The 22,465-nt window shown below is 44.4% G+C and overlaps 1 protein-coding gene across 1 annotated transcript in view; it reads right to left on the bottom strand.

The window, feature by feature from the left end:
• Positions 1-14,223, bottom strand: part of ammecr1 (AMMECR nuclear protein 1) — a 47,602-nt gene extending 33,379 nt beyond the window's left edge. The window contains exon 1 of the mRNA XM_066646339.1: positions 13,063-14,223. Within this exon, the coding sequence (XP_066502436.1) occupies positions 13,063-13,517 (455 nt within the window). The 5' untranslated portion in view covers positions 13,518-14,223. The remainder of the gene's footprint in view (positions 1-13,062) is intronic.
• Positions 14,224-22,465: the final 8,242 nt, after the last annotated feature.

Raw genomic sequence — 22,465 nt, 5'->3', positions numbered from 1 at the left:
GTTGCGCTTGCATTGCATCATGGGATTGCCTTCACAGTAACAGTTTAAGGTACCTCAGTAGGCAGCGTATTTAAAGGTGTCTAAGAATGGGGACGGCCTACATGACGGGAGCACACACAGTGACGTAAAATGCTCTCTATGTCGACGGCTCACTAGGTTTTGGGAAAGACACCGTTTCAACACATGAAGCACAATCACGTCACCAAACGTGAACAGTGCAGTAAATAAAAGACGACTGACAAGCACCCAACAAAAGAAAAAATACCCCAGCTTTAATACTTGAGAATATTTACAGTACAAGCCTCGTCAGTGAAAAGTGAACTCGAGAAACAACAACAAAATCATGAATTCATCATAAATCGAGGTTATAATATTCTATTAATCCTGATATTGATTTGCAGTCGTATCGCCCAATACTAACCAGAAGAACTCTGAGGAGATCTAGGAATTGAGGGGTGGGTACAACTCAATCAAAAGTAATCAAAAAACACTTCAAAAAAATGAACATTTAGGTTCTCTGTGCAAGATTAATCTACGTAACCAAAGACGACGGAAATGTCGTCAGTTCAAGAGCTGACAGTTTATTAGAATTTCTTTTGACACGAAACCTTGTACGAGGGAAAAGATCTCTTTTTACTGCAAACTCAACGACCCTTGCTGCAGCCTTCTGAAATTTCAGCTGGGGAACTTGTGGCGAGATAGCGCTAATTCCACGAGCAGACTCCACTCTGTTTGAGGGAAGAGGGAGGGGCTTGGGGTAGAGGTCAGGGGGTTTGTTATTTCAGCTGAGATCACACTCCTCAAGCCATCGTTGATTTTCCTTTTTTTTTCCTTAATGAATTGTGGAGAGTATGACTTCCAAACATCAGTGTGTGTAACTGTCAGACACAGCTAAGGAAGACACACAGCAAAACGTCAGTAATCCTAGTGAATACCATTAAAGCCACGGTGCTCACTGCAGCAGAAAATGGACTCCGGTGTTAGTGTGTCAAACGGGCAGGGTTTGTACTTCTCATGAATGCTCAGATTGTTTTGTTTAAGCTGAACGACCTAAAATGAAGTAGGGCTGTCTCTGTCAATTACATTAGTACTAGATTAATCAACAGATGGGGTTAAGTTCCTAAAAGCACAGCACTGGGACAGCACTGTTTTTGTGATGTCACAAATATAGTTGAGGCTGCATGCTGCTTCTAGAGGCTTGAATTCGGCGATGTGCCAGAGCCATGGTCGGGGAGGGGCCATAGTACATTTTGTCAAAACTGTGGCAACAAATGCCCCAGGAACTGGTTTCCTACCCTCCATCATACGTTACATAGTGGAGTTTCTGTAGCACTCAAGCCTTGAAAAGCAGAAACAGGGGCTCTATTCCCCCTGTTTCGGGTCAGTGAAGCATCACGATGATTATGAAGCTGTAAGGTGTAAGGTGAAAATGCTACCTAGTGTTCCTTTAAAAGCATGCACTGGTGTCGGAGACCAGGTGGAATGTGTTAAAGATTTTCAAGCTGCCAACAACTCACTGCTGATACATTGGGAAAGTGGATTTCAGTTGGCAAGCGATAATGACAGCGCCATGTCGTGACTGTTGGCAGGAGAGGGGAACCCTCGTAACTAATCTCAGTTGTCTCGGATTGGACTTGCACCATGTGACACGACATTGAGGAACCCTCCTTGGTCTTAGCGTGATGTTAATTACTCCCAGAGGCCCGTCTTGCAGCTAGTACTTTCTGCTCTGCAGGACGCCATGAAGATTAGTTCAGCCCAGAGGGAAGGGTGTTTGCCAATCACAGTGGGTGTCTAACCCTCGGCAGGGCTGCCTTCCATCCCTCTTTCTATCTGTCGTTCCCTCCCTCCTGCTCCACCGTTAGCGGGAGTCACTTATGGCTGTGTGTGTGCCCATTCTTAACTCTAATCTCCTGGGCAGCTCGCCATGTTTGCAACATCCCAGGTCACGTGCCCTTGCCCTGTGTCCTTAGACTTTCCCCTTCCCCACATTCCGCCAGTCCTCCGCCCCTCTAAAACTGGCACAGCAACCACATCCTTGTGTTTCCACATCCCGCAAACGCACCACAAATGTCCCGCTGGGGAATCGTCCAAGGGTGAGGGCAGAAATACGGAATATAATAACCCTCACCCGTTTAGGAGTGATCCACAACAACCGGTTTGTCAGGACAACCTCTTAATATGGAAAAGGGTGGTTTCCCAACATCTGAAGGTGACACAAAGCTATATTTGCAACGCTGCAGGATTTCAGGCCTCCTGCTGACAGCCCTGTCCAGTACGAGTCGAGTCCACAAAACGTTAAAAAATAAAATAGTGTTCCAATAACAGGATTTCTAATTTTAATTTCCTTAAAGGAACACTAGGTAATTTTTTTTTAACCTGGGCTCCCCCTACATTTGCAGAGTATACTTCACCTTCACAGCACAGTCCAGAAATCACGGGTGAGGGAGGAGGGAGTGGTGGTTAGATTCCTACCCTCTAACAGTTACATAGTGCAGTTTCTGCAGTGCTGATCCCGGAGTAGCAACAATAGAGGCTCTATTCTCCCTATTATGTGACAGTGAAGCCTCTCAGCGATTTTGAAGCTACCATTTCAAGGTACAAATAATACCTAGTGTTCCTTTAAGTGCTTGTAAAACACGTTTTCCTGCTTATGAAATAAATTGATATAGTATCAAAAACCTGTCCACAACAAGCCTTTCACATCCATAAGCAAAAAACCCAACTGAAGAAGCTAAGCCTGTTTTGACTCTATCACAAAAACCAACACGTACATGTCTCCACTAATTCAATATAAAATTTAGCCCCACCACATTATGTTATGTTAGGAGACTCAGCCCAGGGAGTACAGAGGGAAAGAATAAAGCACAACAGACAGCAGCCAACCAGAAATGAACTCATTTACACACACACATATTCTGACTTGTGATTATAATATGGCTCACTTTCTTTACGTGAGTGATTCAGACACAGTGAAGTACGGTGGAGAGTGGCTCTGAGGCAGAGGAACCTGCTCCAAAAAGGGGTGTGGCTTCAGTCGTGTGGAGGGGGCGTGGTTACAGAATATCAGACAAACAGCAAACCACGATGTTATGGAAGAACTGAAAGAGGCTTTAACATTAGCAATATATATTTATGCTCTTGAAATTAAAGTATTTTTCAGTGTTTTGTTCGTATCGCCAAGAATATCGCTATCGCCAAAAAACCCTGAAATATCGTGATATTATAGGGGCTTATCGCCTACCCCTAATATATATATACATATCGTTTTTTTTAATCACTCTCTTGCTCTCGTGTTGCGTACCTTGGGGGCAGTACGACGAGTTGAGGCACACCTTTAAGGTTATTAATATCATGTTTTAAGACACATGAAGGGATGATTATATGAGTACCATGATGCCTTCAGCAGATAACAGATTACGACATTAATATTGATGCGTGCTTGATATTAACGTCTGACAGATGTTAAGCGAGATATGACAATGCCATAATTAGTTCACATCCTTGACGCTTCTGGCTGCAGTTCTTCTCATGCTAACAGCACGAGACGAAGCCGTTCGCAGTCAATGTATCAAGTCAAACAGCTAGATCTGTTTCGTTTGACCTATTCATAGCGGTTCTCGTTGTTAGTGCTCATAAATCCTCAGCAGCATCACAAACAACAGTAGGCAAACTTCATGGACCAACTGCAAGTCCGGCATTTTAAACTCAATGCATCCACATGGATCTGGCAAACACATGAATCACAGCTGACAACAGCGAGCTGTTTGCACTCTTTGACCTTGCGTAAACATAAAAGCCTTACACTCTCTTCTGTCCTCGGTAAAAGGCTTCATTACTCAAGGCTGCTGGTAGAAAGAGCTGCGTCTTTGCTGAGTGTTTGGATCTGGTCCAGCACTTCTGTGCAAAGGACTATGGATAAGGCTTCTCAAAGAAAGGCTCGAGTATCGAAACATGGGCCTTTTACATCAAATCGTCTACGCTTCTGACCAATGTTCATCTCATTTCAGTTTTCAGAACTGCCTTGTTAACTTTATTGGGATGATTTATTGAGTAGATGGAGCAACGGAAAAAGCAAGACTTCCTGTGTTAAATTTGACTAGGGTTAGAACAAGTCTAGTCGCTTTTTCACTACGTAGTGTCTGCGCTACTTGTCTCTACTGAACCTGGAACTCCTGGTTTCAAGTATGTAAACCTTGCAGAGAGCTGATTGGCCGGAGAGACCTGTCAATCACAATGAATCGCAGACGTCCAGTACAAACTCTCCATCTGTAAAATCCGACTCACGACGGCAGCTTGTAAAATTACGCCTTGGTTTTTTGAACAGGTTCAAACGAAAAGAATCCAGCGAAAGAAGGATAACTTTTTTTTTAAATCACGTGACACGGACAAGCTGCACTTGCATTAGGTTTTAACGTCTGTAACCGTGCTCTTTATGTGGGTTATATCCATATTTAACTTCAAATCAAATCCAAACACTTGTCTTCTAAAAATGTGTCCGTTCTCTGCCCATACTATTCTAGCTGCCCTAAATATCCACTAACAAAGTATGTTTAACCACCGGCACCAATAAAGAAGAAGCAACGGCAAATCGCACCATGGCAAATCACCAAAACCTCCACTAGGAACACAAAGTGTCACCAGCTGGGACTCTAAGCGTACTGATCCACCTGAGTGAAAAACCCCTTCTGTTTACCAAGACAGGATAAAGTGAGGGGGAGTAGATTTGGAGAGCACCCAGTGTGTAAGTCACAAGGGTGTTAAGTCCCAGGGAAAGCCCTCGGGGTGAGCCTGGGAACAAGAAATTCTAGCCATTACGTGTTCTACCTGCGAAGGCAGAGCTGTGAATAAACCTCCCCAAAGTCTACAGACCGGCAGGACGCCTCCGTCATGAAGCAGGAATGACACTACTTACAGGACGGGAAGCCAAGCATGGCATTTTAATTGGCCGTTATACATTCCTTCTACATCTGCATATTCTCACTTTCAACCTTGATTCCCAGCATCTGTGCCTTTTCCTTGGAAGGGAAGGCGGCTTCAGATGGCACACTGTAGCATGGTCAGCAAGCACAGACCATAGATCTGAGCACCTGTGCACTACAACAAATCATTACGAAGGAAAGAACGGCTGAGGTTTGTACCAAACTGGAACGCTAAAAGGATTTCAACTTCAAATATCAGCACAGCAATGAATGCTGCTGCAAAGTTATCACTGCATCTACAGACAAACTGGCTTTAAATTAGACATCTACCGTGGGTATAAGGTCTGGAGGATGTAAAATGTACAAATGTACATCACAATATATATATTTTTAATTGGTTGACACGATATATTCCGATTTATATCAACATAGGGCTGAACGATACGACCAAAATTTATATCGTGATATATTTCTTAATTTTATCGTCGATACGATATAAATCCGATGATCGATATGAACGCTACAAAAAACATCCACTGAAAAAACGTCCAGGAACAAACAAGAAATGATACATCACCATCCAACAAAAGCCTATTTGATTTGTAAATTCATTACAGCACCCCCTAATGACCATCAGTTAGTGAGAAATGCTGTAAACAATGTATATTGGAATATTAATATATAAAAATTGTTATGGGTTTTGTTAATATTAATATTTAAAATCAATATATTAAGCTAGATATTGAAATATTACAAATGTGTTTAAACATTATGTTATTATTGGAACTTTTCATATAGTAGTGATGTATCCTGATGTTGAATTATCGTCCAGCTCCTGGTATGAGGTTCACAATAACCCAGTATTCAAGAAGTAAAAGTTTCACACTCTGACTTTGAACCCAGCATGTGTCCATCTTACTAATCGATATCTATATTTATTTTTCAGGCTGCCTGAACACAAATTATATCTCAGTAATGATTAAACAAACATTGCAACATCCATTTATTTTTAAATGGAGCATTTTATGGAAAGAGCTGTGAGTAAAAACAGAGAAAACGAGAACGGAGAAGAAAGAGAACAGAGTGAAAACGGCTAAAAACCAGAGCTTCTGCTCCTCGCTCCTCACTGCTGTGCGCTCGGGGTCAGGGTGAACAGCGAGCGGCTCATTATCATTTAAAGGAACAGGTGCTGAAACTGTTCTGAACAGGGCTGTTTACACAGGGGGAGAACACTGCTGTGGGGATCCTTGTGATATTTTGACAAAATTAGGTCACAGTTGTTTCAGAACTGTGTACAAATGAGGCAAATGCACTTTAAAAATAATAATTAACAAAAGTGCTTAAAACACAATAAATATATAACAAATTGACTGAATAAAATTTAAATGTATTTCTGTAAAATTACTGACAAATTCTGTCTTTAAATTGAACACCACACAGGCTGGAAATTACGTTATAAACCTGTTAATTTTCAAGAAATTTTCATTGTTTTCCTAATTTATCCTGTTATCTAAAATCCTCACTTCTCCAGAGAAATCACAAGACTACAGGATACATTTCTTGCTGTTTTATTTATATCTTTAAAAAAACCATAAATTTTATCAGAAGATGGGGAAAAAACAAATAAATAGAAAGCTCCTTAACGATACTAAAAATGACTGTTGTTTTTTAGGGTACTGCAGAATATGACCTGTTTCAATTATTTTTTCTTTAGTACGTTATAAAACCACAGAAGTGCCACAGCTCTGAAAGACACTGAAAAATGGAGTGTGTGCTGAGGAGAGAACGACTGTGGGGTGCGTTCACATACAGCGCATGAGTTTACAGTTAATCTCTGTAATGTTAAATTATGGATATTTTTTTTTTTTCACAGTGCGAGTAAAACATGTCCCTTTCTTGATTTTTTTATTTTTTTTTACATGCAAAATTAACAAAACTAGCAACTGTGTGCTTAGTAAGAACTAATCAATCCAAAGCAGGGCCTTTACAAGGCATTACATCAAGATGGTGGAATAAAAAAAACATATAAAATCCCTTTAAAAACCATTTCATGTTTGATCCCAAACAAACGTCAGCGAAAGAAAATCTTTAACCCAAAAGTGTCCGATATGCAATTTATTAATCTTTTTTTTCCCCCTTAGGAGGTGGGCCATCTAGTGAAGCGTGTTAATCACACGAACACAAACCTACCCACCCCCCTCCGATGCACCAGTGTACATTTGGATTTTCAGTCACATTAACCAGCACCAGGCATTCTCTACTGACCCTTAAATCCAGGGACAGTGGACACAGCAAATGGATCAAGAGATTAGGCTGCATCACAGAGGCTCTGGGCAGCACTTCTCTCTGGATTCCGCAGACATAAGCTCTGATTCAGTAGGCAGCATCTGAAGAGATGAAGACAACCAGAGCAAGTGGAGTGTCTGAGTCAATACACTACAAGCAGTGTGTGGTGCTCCGCTCAAAATTCTGAATTACAAATAGATAACTTGTAGTGTGCTTTCGCCTCCTCCGCAATGCTGCACATCATTCAAATACATTCAGTCTGCTGCTACAACAGAATCACAACCAGAGTTGCTCTAAAGGATGTGCTTTGCTTACACCACAACTGAAGTCCTGATGAGGTCTTAAGACACTTGGGCGGAAACATAGGGCCGTAGTCTGATAAAATAAAGCCATGTTAGTATTTTACTGAAGAAAGTTTGAGATAAAACAACAGGTTAAATAGAAGAATACTTACTGAATTACACAAACGGCTCACCTTTGTGAGCGCACTTTAAACAGGTTTCAATAATTGAATCACTGTGGGAAAACGTTGTTACGATGAATTCAACAAAGAGAAGAGCAGCAGAGCACAGATCGCCCTTTTCCAACCAACGAGGACCCAGTGTTTAAGATCCAGTTCACTCTATTTTACCCTTTCACACATTTCATAACCCAGAAATGTTCCAGAGTTGTACCCGGAGGAGCTGTGTGTGAACGAGACTCCCGCAACATTTGTCTCGGACATTACCCTGACTTTATCTTCCTCTACGCCCTGGTGTTTCTCCTCTAAACACGTGTCTCTTTTCCCACTGCGAGAGCGCGTCTCACGCAGAAAATCTCCCGCTGTGCGCTGCATGCGTGTACAACCGCCCCAGGACATCTACGGACCCAACACTCTGGAGTTTCTCTAGAAATTCTCCAGAGTTCATGTGTGAAAGAGGCACGTGATTATGAAGGCAGTGCCTGTATTTTTAAACATGTTATTTAATTATTTTAAAATTGTAGGTTCAGATAACGATTAAATAAACGCTGGGAGCAACACGCTTCTACGGTCATCCGTATGGACCTTCACACTGGTCGCACAAATCATGTGGCACCGCAGCGGTAACAAGCACGCGAAGCTCAAACATATTTAATTCAAAAACTTGTTTCGTCTCAGTAATTCACGACGTGATCGACCCCCTCAGAGAACCAATTTTGCTTTTCATTCATTTATAAACTCCTCCAGAATTAGGCGGACCGGAAACTAAACCCAACTAAGCCCTGCTGGCATCTCCTTGCTGTAAAATCAAATCTCTGGTGCTTTCAACACTGACACAAGCCCACAGTCTCTCTCAGTATTTCTAAATTTTAAATGAACACCACACTTTCAAGTTCATTTTCCTGGAATATTCTCCTAGCTGTGTGCTGTACAGTAAACTGGCTCCAAAATAACGTGCTACCACTTGTGCGCCGCTGATCAAAATAAGAACGACGAGGGACAATTAATTAACAGCGATAATAAACTGTTTCTAGGGACGTGGTCTGTTGTAAAAAAAGGCTTACATCAGATTTGTGAAGATGTTACAAGAAAAATGACCACAGACACCACTTCAAAACACAAAACCTAACTGTGACTAAAACACAAAATGGTGGAACCAAGTCTCACTGCTGTGTGAGAAGTCACTAACCAAAGTGACCTTTGTGCCATAAAGAAACACTGCACTCTGTTACATCAATAGCAAGCTGACACCACAACGTCTCTGAGCTTCTCAATGGACCAAGCATCATTCAGAGCTCTGGAATTTGTGGCCGTTTTTCACTTCGCCTTTTAACGATCTTTCCTTTGACCTCGAAGGATAGGGGATCCTGGCTTTGGCAGGTCCCGTTACCTTGGCCTCAAGGGGCCCTACAGCGATCTGGCTCTCAAAGGTTAAGGTCTCCTCTTGAGTTATGTATGTGTGGGAACACCTGTGGTGTCCATGAGCTGAAGCCAAGTGCGTGCCTGCGAGCACAGTGCTTCCAAAAGTGCTTTTCCGCTGATCTTCGCTCACTTGTGTCTTTTAATTAACACAAGCTGAGAGGGTTTTCATAGTTTGTGTTTCGTGCCCAGTCAGAGGGAGAAATTCCATCAACAAATGCTTCATTTCAGCTCCAAAAGCCTAAGACAAATCTGCAAAAACGAGGAGGAAAGGAAGCAAAGGGCATCTTCCGTTACTCTTCACAACTCTTAAAGGGCTCCGTAACAAAGAGCTGGCAGCTGAAGAAGCTTAGTCCCAGCACAAGACTTGGGGTTTCAAAACTAAACTGCTGAAAAGTGAACAGTGGGAATTGAGAGAAAACTACCTTTGCTAGACCTACAGCTCCCAGCTTCTATTTAGTAGACTATAAATAGAGAGCTAATTCAAGAAATCCCTGTGCGTGTAAACCGAGACATGGGGCTCACATGATCTGCTCCAAGCCAATGGCTTTCCACTTCCTCTCTCCAGCGCTACATAGAGTGGAGAAGTGGGATAAGTTCTAGCAAGCGAGAGGGTCGACTTGTTTAAAACAAACCTACCCTGTGACATCTGCCCCAAAACACTTTTAGGTCTTCGACGGTACCTCCCACCTTCAAAATACACCATCAGTAGGGTGTTTTCCAGCCTTTAAACCGGTAAACCTTGCTTTGTGGAGCACCGTTGTGGCTCCACAGTATGCAATGAGTAGGAACAGATGTGGTAATCCCTACAGCTTTTATTTGGCCAATGTGCCCCTTTAAGTGAAATATTATGAGAACACAACATCTTGGGTTTGTTTACTGGCTTAAAAATCAAGCTCCTCTGGATTAACGTAGAACTTATTGCGCAAAACACCATGAAACAAAGCTTATGTCACGGAGAGAAGAGTAGAACTACAATAACAGAAACCGAGGGGGACGTATTGCTTTTCTTAAACTCGCTCCACTCGCCTTGTTCTGGTTGGTGTACCAGACTAAGATAAACATGATGCTGCTCAAGCTGCTGACAGAGACATAAAAGACCTTGTGGTGTGGAAAGCACACTTTTCTGACGAAGGTCACTGGAGTCCTGGAGACACACTAACAGCAGGGTCCACGAGCTACACTCCAATCAGGAAGAAAGCCAAAATCAACCCCATTACGCCTCCTAATTATTTCCATAACCTAATGGTGGACTCGTTTAGGACAGGACCACGTGAGCACGACCGCTGCACAAGAGGAAAACACTCGTGACCAAAAATAAATGAATCAGACTGTATTTTCACATCAGATGTTTGATCAAAACAAAGTCTGCACTGTAAGGGGTCACAACGTGAATAATCAATGGCATAAAAAGACGCTCTCTCAAGCGTTTCTCTATCTTCACAACACACTGTGGAGTTCTTCTGCAATGTCTTCGAACGTGAAGCGCTTATCTCTCAAAGCACAGCCGTGTAGTCTGGGACTTGTCATTTTAAAATCCTTCGAAAGGTCCTCTGTGGGCAGCGGGAAACTTAAAAGATCATCTGAACAGGTCAAACACTTGAGTGTCTTAGAGTGTAAAGCAGGAGTGGAGGACTGAGGGTCAACACAGCTGAGTTTTCCTTGATGTAACACTCCAAACTAAACCTAGGAAGTAACTGAGGAGTTCAGTCAGGTTTGTTCACACAGGGAATTCAGCACAGTCCTCCAGGACTTGATTTCCACCATTCTCTAGCGTAAGGAAACACAACAACTTGGTAAACCACAATTAGTTTAAAATACTGCATTCAAGACAAGCAATAAATAAATTAAAAAATAATAATCCAGGGCTTTTATTGGCCACATTAAACGGATAGGGCGATAACAAAAGACACTGAAGTGCACAGTAACGACAACCGTGCTCCCAACACTTTGGAAGTAGATGGCCTGCAGTCAATCATTAAGCCAATGACTTTTAACCTTCTCACCGACACGAAAGCCCATAGTGTTCCTTTACGCCAAAACTGACCAGAGCCAGAAGTGGACTGTCTGTAATCCAGTCCTCTTCTAACTAGTGTCTGAAAACACCCTGCGCTGTGCTGTGAGGAGTGAATGAAACGAGGCACACACAGATATTTACGTACGATGTTCAATTAAACAGTCTTTTCAATCGGAAACAAAGGAACAAAACACATATCCCAGATCCTAATCCTGTTTTTTTTAAACATATTATAGAAACCACAACAAATCTGAAATCAGTCCCTGGTGAAGACACCTAACTGTCCATAAAATTGTTTCTGTGATAAACTAGTTAGGGATTTTACTGGTTTAACGGGTGATGTGGTGCAGATTCATGCGTTTTGATGGTTTTTAAACTGGGATATAAATAATTACTCGGGGAGCCAGTGTTAAACACTGGGCAGGTTCACATTCAGAAGAAAAACAATCAAATGCTGTAGAGAAAAGTTTTGTAAAACGTTACACAGCCCGTGAACCCTGTGAATAAAGATACACAGAAACTACAGAGATCAGGTTTGTGGTCAATAACAGCACAGTGTCCAAGGGTGGTTCAGAAAAACCACCAAACGAACAACATACTGCTCAAACAGACCAAGCCCATCTCGTTGTTGATGACCAGGTTTAGAATAAGCATTTAAGAAAGAATATAATTCATTTTAAATAGTGGATATAGACAGGCTCTGTGGGGGCTGGAGTTGTTCTCACGATGAAGAATTAAATAACGCGCTCTAAAATCCAAATAAAAATGAATAAAGAGCTTGTAAGTGTAAAGCTCATCGAATGATTAAAACTCGCCTTTTCACCTAAAGGACAAAGAAGCAAACACGGCAGAGTCGGTTAACCGAACTGAAGCTAACCCTGAAAGAGCAGCAGCTTCAGAATTAACAAAAGAGCTGTAACCGTTTATACCCAAACCCCCAAATAATTTACAGAAACAAAAGTAGGCAGTCTCGTTTAAAATGGCTACTTTATCCCGAATTTCGACTTTAAACGACTCTGTCCTTCAGTTAAATGCTCCGTAAACAGCTCCGGCTTTGTTAGCTTTTTAGCTTGTGGCTACTAGCTGAACCACTAGCTTAAGCATTTAACGGAGTGTTTTATGGCGACAGCGTGATATACATTAAAGCCAGGGAATAGTTTGGTGACAAATCACCTAACACTCAATTGAGAAATATTAAATACAAACGCGTGTCTAGACGTTTGTGGCCATGTTTGTGTGTTTTCTTTGCTTAATGGGAGCTAACTCTCGGCTAGCGCTCGGCTATTAGCCTCTTTATGGCTTTGGGTTTCCGTTCAATTCAAAAGCACATCAGCTAGCGGAGTTAGCCACACAGGCTGATAAACAATATAAATAACACGGTCTACGCGCGACTGACCCCCCTCTGGAGTTTTATAGCGAGTGTTAATGATAAAACACTGCTTTTGGAAAACCGTCCTGGAACTGGAGAGTTCATATCGATAGCAATAATCCGGACTGAGTTAGCTATCTCTAATCTTGCTAATGTGACTAGCTGTAGCCACCGAGCAGCGCTCTAAACAAACTACCACCGAGTTCGGTGAAAAAAATATATACATACAAGAAACAAAAGACACGGTTTAACGTTGTGTTTTTATAGGCGGTGAGTTTGTGTACTTTTTTTTAGAGATACGTGGCGTAAATGAACAAAGCTAGGGGCGCTTATTTTTAGTAGCAAAACAAAAGTTGAAAGCTAGTGCCAGAGAAAAGCGTTAAACCGTGTAACGATAATGAACTGAAGCAGCGGCTCGGACACTACAGTCATCGTAAATGACACGCGAGCTAAGCTTGCCGGTTCTCATTAGTTCTGTTAAATGCACTTATTTAAGTGAGATTCAGTCATGCCACACACAGCCCACTTCGACCACCACCACGGCGGCGGCTGCTGTTATTAAGGCGCGGGGTCCGCACTCGGTACTCACTAGGGGTCGTTTGTAAACCTGGGTGTTCGGGGAGGCTGGTATCCGTACAGATGGCAATAAAGCACGTCGAAGCAGAAGCAGCACATCTCCGCCGACACGACCATCTTCCTGGCGGCGCTGCCGGGGCCGGGGCTGAGGTTGGGGGAGAGGCCGGTTGAGTTGTAGCCCCCCGGGGTGGGGGATAGCGCGGTGGCCGTGCTGTTAACGCCGCCGCCGCCACCGCTGCTGCCCGCGGGACCCCCGAGCCCGTTCACCCGGCTCACGCTCCCGGACACCACGGCGGAGGAGGACCCGATGCCCAGGTCCGAGCCGCAGTGTCCGGCTCCGGCCGCGCCGCCGCCCGCCCCGCCGGGACCCCCCGAGCCGGGAGAGCCCGACAACTTCTGCTTCTTCACCCCGCAGCACCCGGCCGCCATCTTCGAGCAATCTGCGCCGACACACCGCTTCCGACCCATCACCGTCACCGCGGGAAGGGCGGGGGGAAACGCCGACCACGCGTAAAAGTCCCAGTGCGTCAGGGCGCACGACGGACGACGCTCCACCCTTTCCCTCCTCCCTTCTGCCTCTCTCTCGCTGTCTTTCCCCGAGCTTTACGGGAGGGAGGTGGAGGTGGAGGGGGACAGAGACTCCGCAATCGCGATTGCAATGTCACCCGAGCTTCTCCGCCTTCAGAAAAGCCGTATCGTACGCCGCGACCGTACGCAATGTCCGCAAGCACTCGGCCAGCTGCGAGCCTCTGCGGAGCCGCGCTCGTGCTGCTGCTGTAGTCGATGATGATGATGACGATGATGTTGTTGATGATGATGATGATGAAAGCCGTGGGCCCCTCGCCGCATCAAACCCGCAGCCAAACCGCGCAGGCATCCACCGCGCGCTGAAACCGGAGCCGAGCTTCAGGCGGCGGCGGCGGCGCGCGGCTCCCCGGTCCTGTCCCCCGCCCCCCCTTCTTTAGCAGCTCTTCCCGCGGGGGCTGGTCTCTGAGTGCGCAGGACCCATACGGCCAGTCGTGAGCCCCCGGCCGCCGGTGCTTTCTCCCGGTTGTTTACTCAGTCGTGTCTCCGACCTTGGCCAGAAAGACCGGGAAGAGGCGGCCCCCCTCCCCGCGGCACAGGTCGGGCTCCGAATACCGAGTCCTCCGCAGCTCTCACGGCGTCGCTCTCCTCTCTCAGTCGCCGCAGCACTGGGGCTTCTCTGACAGCGCCAGTGAGACGCGAGTCATTTCAGCAAAGCCCAGCCAAACACCGGCCAGTGCGCAGTAGCCTATTACACCCACCCTCCTTCCCCTCTTCCCTCCTTCCCTCCCCACCTTCGCCCCGCACGCCTCTGTTTTCACAGGCGCCCCGAACAGGAAAGTTTTCTCTCCACGTCTCTCAACGCTGCCGTCCGTTTATTACTAGGGCACATTGTTTTGTGACGGTGCATGAAACAGTCCCGGTCCCCTCAGGAGTCGCCGGACGCCTTTCCCCCGGCTCTGCTCGCTAGTCCGGTCCCAGCGACTGACATTAAAGCCTGGCTGCAGTTATAGAGGGGGCGGGGGGGGAGATAAAAAGGGTCCTACGCGATCATCCCGAAGCCGCCAGAGCCGTATTCACTCACTCCTTCCACCAGTATCCACGACGTAGTTTACGATCACTTCTTACGCTTCCTGCGTAGGGGCTCCACGCAGCAGGGTGAATCCGTATTCTCAGTCTCGGCTACGTAGGAGGAAAAGAGGCAGAATCCGTTCACGGAGAAGCCGTTTCTTCTCATGTCTGTACAAACCCGTCTGCGGTACGTGCTCCTCTCGCTCCTTCGTCCTAAACGGGAGAGAGCAGAGACATGACGCGTCAGGAGACTCTCGCCCTCAGACCGCAATCCAGCGCCAGCGTTGCAGCGCAGCCAAGTGTGAGCTCAGCACAGGGAGGATGTCCTAGCGTGCTCTCTATTCATTCCAACAGCCCCAGTGTGGCATAATGTCGGACTACACACACACACACACACATCTCTCATTATCATTCAGCAAGCAAAGGTAGGCCACAACCACCCCTCACCAGAGATGATCCACTTCTCTGCTGTTAGTTTCTGTCTTCATTTCATGTTGGAGAGGGAGGGATTTTTTTCTGGAGTGGGGCAGGGCACTCATCAGCTAAACATCATATTAGCCTTCACCTACAGTCTGAGAGATTCAACCTAACAAATGCACTTGTTTAGCAATGCTCCTCCATCTTCTTTCCCACTCAAAAATCAAGCTACTGCTCACTATTCCCTACATTACTCACTATGTAGTGCACAATTACAGGGAACTGAAGTCAGGTTAGTGAACAACTGCGCGCACTAACTCACGGAGGTTTGCTCACTACACTGTGACTGTAGATTGTCGAGTGAACACTGTAAATATCTATAGACCTTGGGCTAATTTCATGCTAACAGTAAGGGGTTTGAAAAAAGCTCAATATGTATTCATGCTGTGTTCAAAATGGCTCCCTACTTAGTTAAGGAACTGGAGTCAGGTTTATTTATGTGTACATCGTTTTTTACTAAAGATTGTCACAAAGCAGCGTCACAGAATTCCACTAATTCCTTTAGAGCTGAGGAAGAAACCTTGGGAGGAACCGAGGCTCACACGGGGGACCTACCCTCCTCTGGTCAATAGGTCTGCAGTTGTGATCACGTGTACTGACATAATCATACTGCATATAGTGTAAGCAGTGATGGTATAATTATTATTAATATTAATAGTTGTTGTAGTAGGTAGGAGTCCATGAAAACTGAAGATAAGATCATCCTTTATTGGTCCCACAGTGGGGAAATTGACTCAACTTTAGTGTAGAGTAGGCATCTAGGAGTTTAGTGAACAGTTTCGGACACGGCCTCAGGTTTTTATCAAACAACGCAATGCATTATGGGTATCCACTAGTGTCAGCTAGTGTACATAACCTTTTGAGGTGCACTGAATATTCCCACTATGTTTCTAGTCACTGCTACAAAATGGCGGAACCCAAAAATAGTGCACTACATGGTGGTGATTAAGGCACTGTCCCCAACATCCATCGGTGGAACCCAGAGCTGTAGAAATGGTTATTTAGAGAAGCAGATGTGTGTTGAGTAAGGAATAGCAACTAAACTGCTGACAACAGGCTCAGGAAAACATGCTCACATCTGGGGAAAAAAAAACAAAAAACAAGCAATTAGTTTCACGGCCTTCTGTTTTTAAGACGACGTCTGAGTCAGTGCTTTTAAAGGATGACAGTGGTGTTTCACCGCCCTGAGCTCAGCCAGGCAGATTAGGGGAAAGCAGGTAGAATCAGAGAACACAGAAGAGGCCTCCAGGCCTTGGGAGAAGCCAGGGGGCACATTCAACACTTCTATAAAAGTGATGTTTCACAGTGAAATCCAAGCCTGTCCATGCTGCAAGGGCATGTTTGCCGGAGGTGGCAAACCCATTGGTCTAAAACAGGATGAGGCTGTTCGGTCAGTGTGTAAATTACAGTGGACATGGATAAGAGCTAGAAACAACCCTGTAAACACATCTTATCTGATCAGGTTGAGAAAATACACAGCAACACAACAGAAAATAGTAATAAATTAAATGTTGAGAGGAAACCAGACAATAATTTAGAGGGCCAAACAGCAAGGCAAAAGCTACATATCAATATCAACATACAGGGTGAGTCAGAAGTCACAGTACACTCTTTTATTTTAGAAACGATGACATCCGAATACTCCAGTGAGTAATGGGTGAGGGGCCTTTCTTTTAGACTATGTCCAGGACATGGCCGCCATCTTGAAAGCCGTCATATTGGATCAAAGGACGGTTTTTCCAATGGGAAGGTGGTCATGTAGCATATCAGAGACGACCAGAATTGTCTCAGAAATCGACTGCCGTAGTCAGTTTTACATTATCTCCTGTGGTTCAAAAGTTACTAACCCAGAAATCTTTTGTTACAGACCCAAGCAGATCCTAAATGTTCTGGTCACAGCCTAAAAGATAGGACCCCTCAGCCCATTAGATTCCTTGCTCCTTACCTGTGGAATATATTCCGCACAGATACCCCGAGGACCTCCATTGGAGTGTAGTACACCGGTCCAAGATGGTGGCTGAAAATCATTGGTCAGTTTACTATTTTGTAATAAACATGAAGCTATAAATTATCCATCTCCCTTTTTTGTAGCACAGGTTTATTTCCAACAATGACCCTCATTTCAATCCCATGAATCCAAACAAGATTCTCAAAGACTCTTCAGACTCCCCACCACATTTTAGTGTATGACCCTCACTGCTACCACTCATTTTATCCTTTTCCAAAGGACGTTCTGGTTCTCAATCCTCCTTCTATTCTCTACATACGGGCAAAATACACTCTTCCATGTTCATCACGTCCACAGTTGTTTGGAACTTGTGTACCCACCCAGCTGGAGATTTTCTGTAGGAATGGTATTAACCAGTTTTGTAAAGGCGAGTCGTCTTGATTCGTCATTGATCATCGCTGATCCACTGTGGAAGGATGACCAAGCTGATGATCTATTAAATGTTTTGTACCACAATCATCATCTTCTTCATCTCTGTCCCCCCACAACTACCTCCAGCTCCTTCTGAGGGATTCCCAGGTGTTCCCAGGCCAGCGGGAGGTGGGAGATATGATCCCTCCAGCGTGTCCTGGGTCTACCCCAGGGCCTCCTTCCAGTTGGACGTGCCTGATATACCTGGAGTGGGGGGCGTCCAGGAGGCTCCTTATCATTACTCCAAGGTCCTCCCTAATCATTGAGCTCCTCACCCCATGACCCTAGGTTTTGCACAGCAACCTGACGGAGAAAACTCATTTCAGCCGCTTGTATTCGCGATCTTGTACATTACCCAGAGTTGATGACCGTAGGTGAGAGTGGGGACGTAGAATGACCGGTAAATTGAGAGCTTTGCTTTATGGCTCAGCTCTCTCTTCACCACGACAGTCCGGTACAGTGACCGCAACGCTGCACCGAACCTACGGTCGACCTCACGATCCCTCTTCCCACCACTCGTGAACAAGACCCCGAGATACTTCACCTCCTTCACTTCACTCGGGGTAGGTTCTCACCCCCGACCTGAAGGGAGCAGGCCACCTGCTTTTTATTATTAAATAAAGCATATCACTTTTCAAATTAGTTCATTTTATAATAATTACTATATTAATGAAGGTGATACGTAAACACAATGCACAAATTAACTTTAATAATATCAACATTAGGCAAAATTAACATCCAGTGTCTCTTTATTACGAACATGTAATAGCAACTTAATTGATTCTAAGAGGTAATTAATGTGCAGTAAATGCTTTAACATTTCCTCGCACATGTTTGTGAGTTAATATCTTCAATTTTCATTTTTTTAAATATATAGACAACATAGATTGTCAATTTTTTTTTTACTTTTGTAGCAGGACACAGTCTCAATTTACAAATAAAAATATTAACGCACTGAAATTGTAATTATGACATTGGTTCACGTTGGAGTTATTTCTCGGGCGAACTAATTGGTTAATATTAATTATGGTTGCAGTTAGTGGTTACATGTTAGTGTTAATTAATGCTGTCAATCATGGCTGGTAAAAGTCGTAGGTGATAAGTAGTTGATAATTATATCCTGCTAAGATTCTCTAATAATTTAAACCTAACCTCAAACTGATCAGTACGTTGAAATTAAATTTCTTACACTGTGTTTGAGTTGTTTTTGCCCAGTCTTTAAAGCCTTCACAAACACATTTCTGCACGGAATACCAGTGTGTTACAGATACAGATTACTGAGTCTAATTTGGGTGTACCAGCTTTACCAAACCTCTTCCACAGCTATATATGGAGAATATCATTTTCCTTACCACACCATCCTGGGGTCTCAGTGCCACTTCCAGTTAAACTGAATCAGCTCTGAGGACAGCTTGGCCTCCACTGTCCTGCGCCACATGCTCCTTTACAAGATTTATGGTATTCTTCAGCTGCTAGATGTGACATAAACTCATTTGTTGTTGTATCTGACGAAGCATATCTTTTGCTGCAGGGCACACGGTCACTCAAACACATCTTTTAATGACGACTGAAACAGTGTTTTTATAAAAGGCTTCTCCAGGAGGTCAATAAAACAACGAGTGTGTGTCCCAACTGTAAACAGGGTCTTGTCTTTTTGTTAAAATGTTTACGTTGTGAAAATACTTTATTTCTGTTCATAGGTTTTTCCACATTAACCAAACAAGGGACGACGGTGTGTCGACAAACCAGAACATCATGGTCAACACAGACGAATACTTACCTCACATAACTACGAGGAATATCCGGGTCCTTGTTGATCTGGGATTCTGCAAATATAACGTTCTGTAGTCACCATTTTTCACTGTAAACCTGTTTGCCTCCAGTCCTCAAGCACCCTTCACACTTACACACTTTCTCCTCGCTCCATGTCCAGCTCCCTTTGGCCATGACATAAAATGCCACCGTGGTGTAAAGCGATTGCATATAACTGTCCCTGGCTACCTAAATATAGACAGAGGATGGGGTTTAATTACAACCCATAATCACATTTCATCTAAACCCTCTGACACTTTGAGGCCTGTCGCCTATTGTTTAAGATTTACAGACTTCAGCATTTCTTCACACTTAGGTACAGGCAAAAAGCATCAGGAGCAGGTTTATAGCCGTTAGCATCTCCAGGCTGCCGCAAAATACACAGATATTTAGTCACGTTATCATTTCATTTCAATTCCAATCAGAAATGGAATGTTTTCTAAAGAGGATTTGCTTCTCGAGGGGTCCCTCCGCAATCATTCAGACATTTGAACACAGTCTGGTTTGTGTAAATTCACGAGAACTTGCCATTGGTTTTTAGGCTTAGTCTGCCATTAGGATAAACAGAGGCCACGTTTTTTTTAATGGAGGAATGTCAAATAGCAAGCTGCTTTCTTTAACAGTATTTCAGACGGGATGTTTATTCACGAATAATATATATTAATTGATTAATGAAAACTAATGAATACTCTGTGCTGTATTTAACACTCATTCGCTGTCTGTAACCCTTATCCAGTTCAATGCGGCAATGGGTCTGGAGTGTACTGGGCGCCAGTCCATCACAGGGCGACACACACACACACATTCACTCACACACTCACACCTACGGACACTTTTGAGTCTCCAATCCACCTACCAACATGTGTTTATGGAGAGTGGGAGGAAACAGGAGCACCCGCACACCACACCACACTCCTCACAGACAGTCACCCGGAGGAAACCCACGCAGACACAGAGAGAACACACCACACTCCTCACAGACAGTCACCCGGAGGAAACCCACGCAGACACAGGGAGAACACACCACACTCCTCACAGACAGTCACCCGGAGGAAACCCACGCAGACACAGAGAGAACACACCACACTCCTCACAGACAGTCAGCCAGAGCGGGACTCGAACCCACAACTTCCAGGACCCTGGAGCTACCTGCTGAGTCTACATGCTGCTCTTTATAACGTATATAAAATATAAAGGATAAGAAGGAAAAGAATGGCATGCATAGATAGACAGCAGGTCTACTTTGCATTAAAAATCTTCATCTTCTTTACCTGTGCAATACTGACAGCTATAACATGAACCCCACCTTTTGGTTTCTACATTCACTGTCTATTCTCTTGTAGAACAGCCTGCTTCCACAGTGTTCCTCAGCGCTCAGGACCCCCACAGAGCAGGTGTGATGTGGTGGTGGATCATTCTCAGCGCTGCAGTGACACTGACGTGGTGGTGGTGTGTTAGTGTGTGTTGTGCTGGTGTAGAGTGGATCAGACACAGCAGTGCTGCTGGAGTTTTTAAACCCCTCAGTGTCTGGACCGAGAACAGTCCACCGACCAAAAACATCCAGCCGACAGCGTCCTGTGTCACTGATGAAGGACTAGAGGACGAGCGACACACACTGTGCAGCGACAGATGAGCTACTGTCTCTGACTCTACATCTACAAGGTGGACCAACGAGGGAGGAGTGTCTCACAGAGTGGACAGAGAGTGGACACAGGGTTTAAAAACTCCAGCAGCACTGCTGTGTCTGATCCACTCTACACCAGCACAACACACACTCACACACCACCACCACGTCAGTGTCACTGCAGCGCTGAGAATGATCCACCACCACATCACACCTGCTCTGTGGGGGTCCTGAGCGCTGAGGAACAGGGGGAGAGGGGGGGGGGGGGTAAATATGAGGCAGAACAGTGACGCGATGAATAGACCTAAGAGCTGTCTACACACTAACGGTCATCTAGTGTAACTCTAAAGTGCTTATTAGAATGTGTTTTTATGCGTTCCTTAAACCCCAGGGCAGTCTTTATCCCCAGTGTCCGTTCAGAATAATGGTGTAAATAAAGTTGTAAAAGCATAGCATAGCATTTACTCTCCCCGAGTCCTGCGCAGAGCCTGGAAGCGGTCCCCGGTCTAAATCCACGGTAAAAGTCCCCGGGTTCTTACCGTGCGGTGTCCGCATTACAGACGCTTTCCCCCGGTCCTCAGTCCCGCCGCCGGAGCGCGACCACACACCAGCCGCTACAGGGGAGACCCCCGGAGGCCGGAGCCGCGAACCGGCGCCATTTCGTGTCCGTTTTAGATTCCTCCCGCGTGTCTGAGTCCAAGCGGCGGAGCACCGGGACTAACCCGAGACCCCCGTAAACAGACCCCCCCCCCCGGTCCACGGGAACTAGAGACACACCTCGGTACAACAGTCATTCACTTCAGCCTTTAATAGAACTATTTTTTAACAAGACAAAATATTTTTGTGGACGTTTATTATATAAAAAAATTATAAGACAAAACTAAATTATAAATCTTGTCTTTAGGCGTTGGTAAAAAATAAATGAAAAAAATAAAATTAAATAAATATTTCATATAAACTGAAATCTTAAAAAAAAAATAAATAAATAAAAGTTGGGGGGCTAATAACAAACACGGCATTTTTCCATCGACAAGCAATAAATCATTCAATATCTTTAGGCTAAAATGAACATTTTAATGAAAATTTTGTGAACTTTTGGTTATGAATGGAGTAAAAAGCTTGTTGTGACGAATAGCCGTTTCTAAAAGGCCACTTTTGTTTTTTTTAGCAGTTGGTACTTGGTATCTTTGCTAAGCTAATTTGCTAATTTTACCTCAGTTACTTTATAGTCATTAATATTATTAGCCTACACTCTTTACTTCATCCATCTCCTGTAGTCACTCCTGATCAGGGTCGTTTAGGTGTTTGTGCTGGTTTTATTTGAGTTTTCTAAAAGTTAATCCTGTTTCATTCAGCAATTTCTTACAGTTCTGTGACAGAAAGGGACCCTTGAGGGCAGCTGTGGCCTAACGGTTAGAGCAGAGGGCTGTGGACTGAAAGGTCACTGGTTTGATTCCCACCATTGGCAGGAAAATAAGGGTGGAATAT

Source organism: Hoplias malabaricus, chromosome 15 (genome assembly GCF_029633855.1).
Source record: "Hoplias malabaricus isolate fHopMal1 chromosome 15, fHopMal1.hap1, whole genome shotgun sequence".
Classification (NCBI taxonomy): Eukaryota; Metazoa; Chordata; class Actinopteri; order Characiformes; family Erythrinidae; genus Hoplias; species Hoplias malabaricus.
Note: the sequence above shows the minus strand (reverse complement) of the source record. Positions and strands in the feature narration are given on the sequence as shown.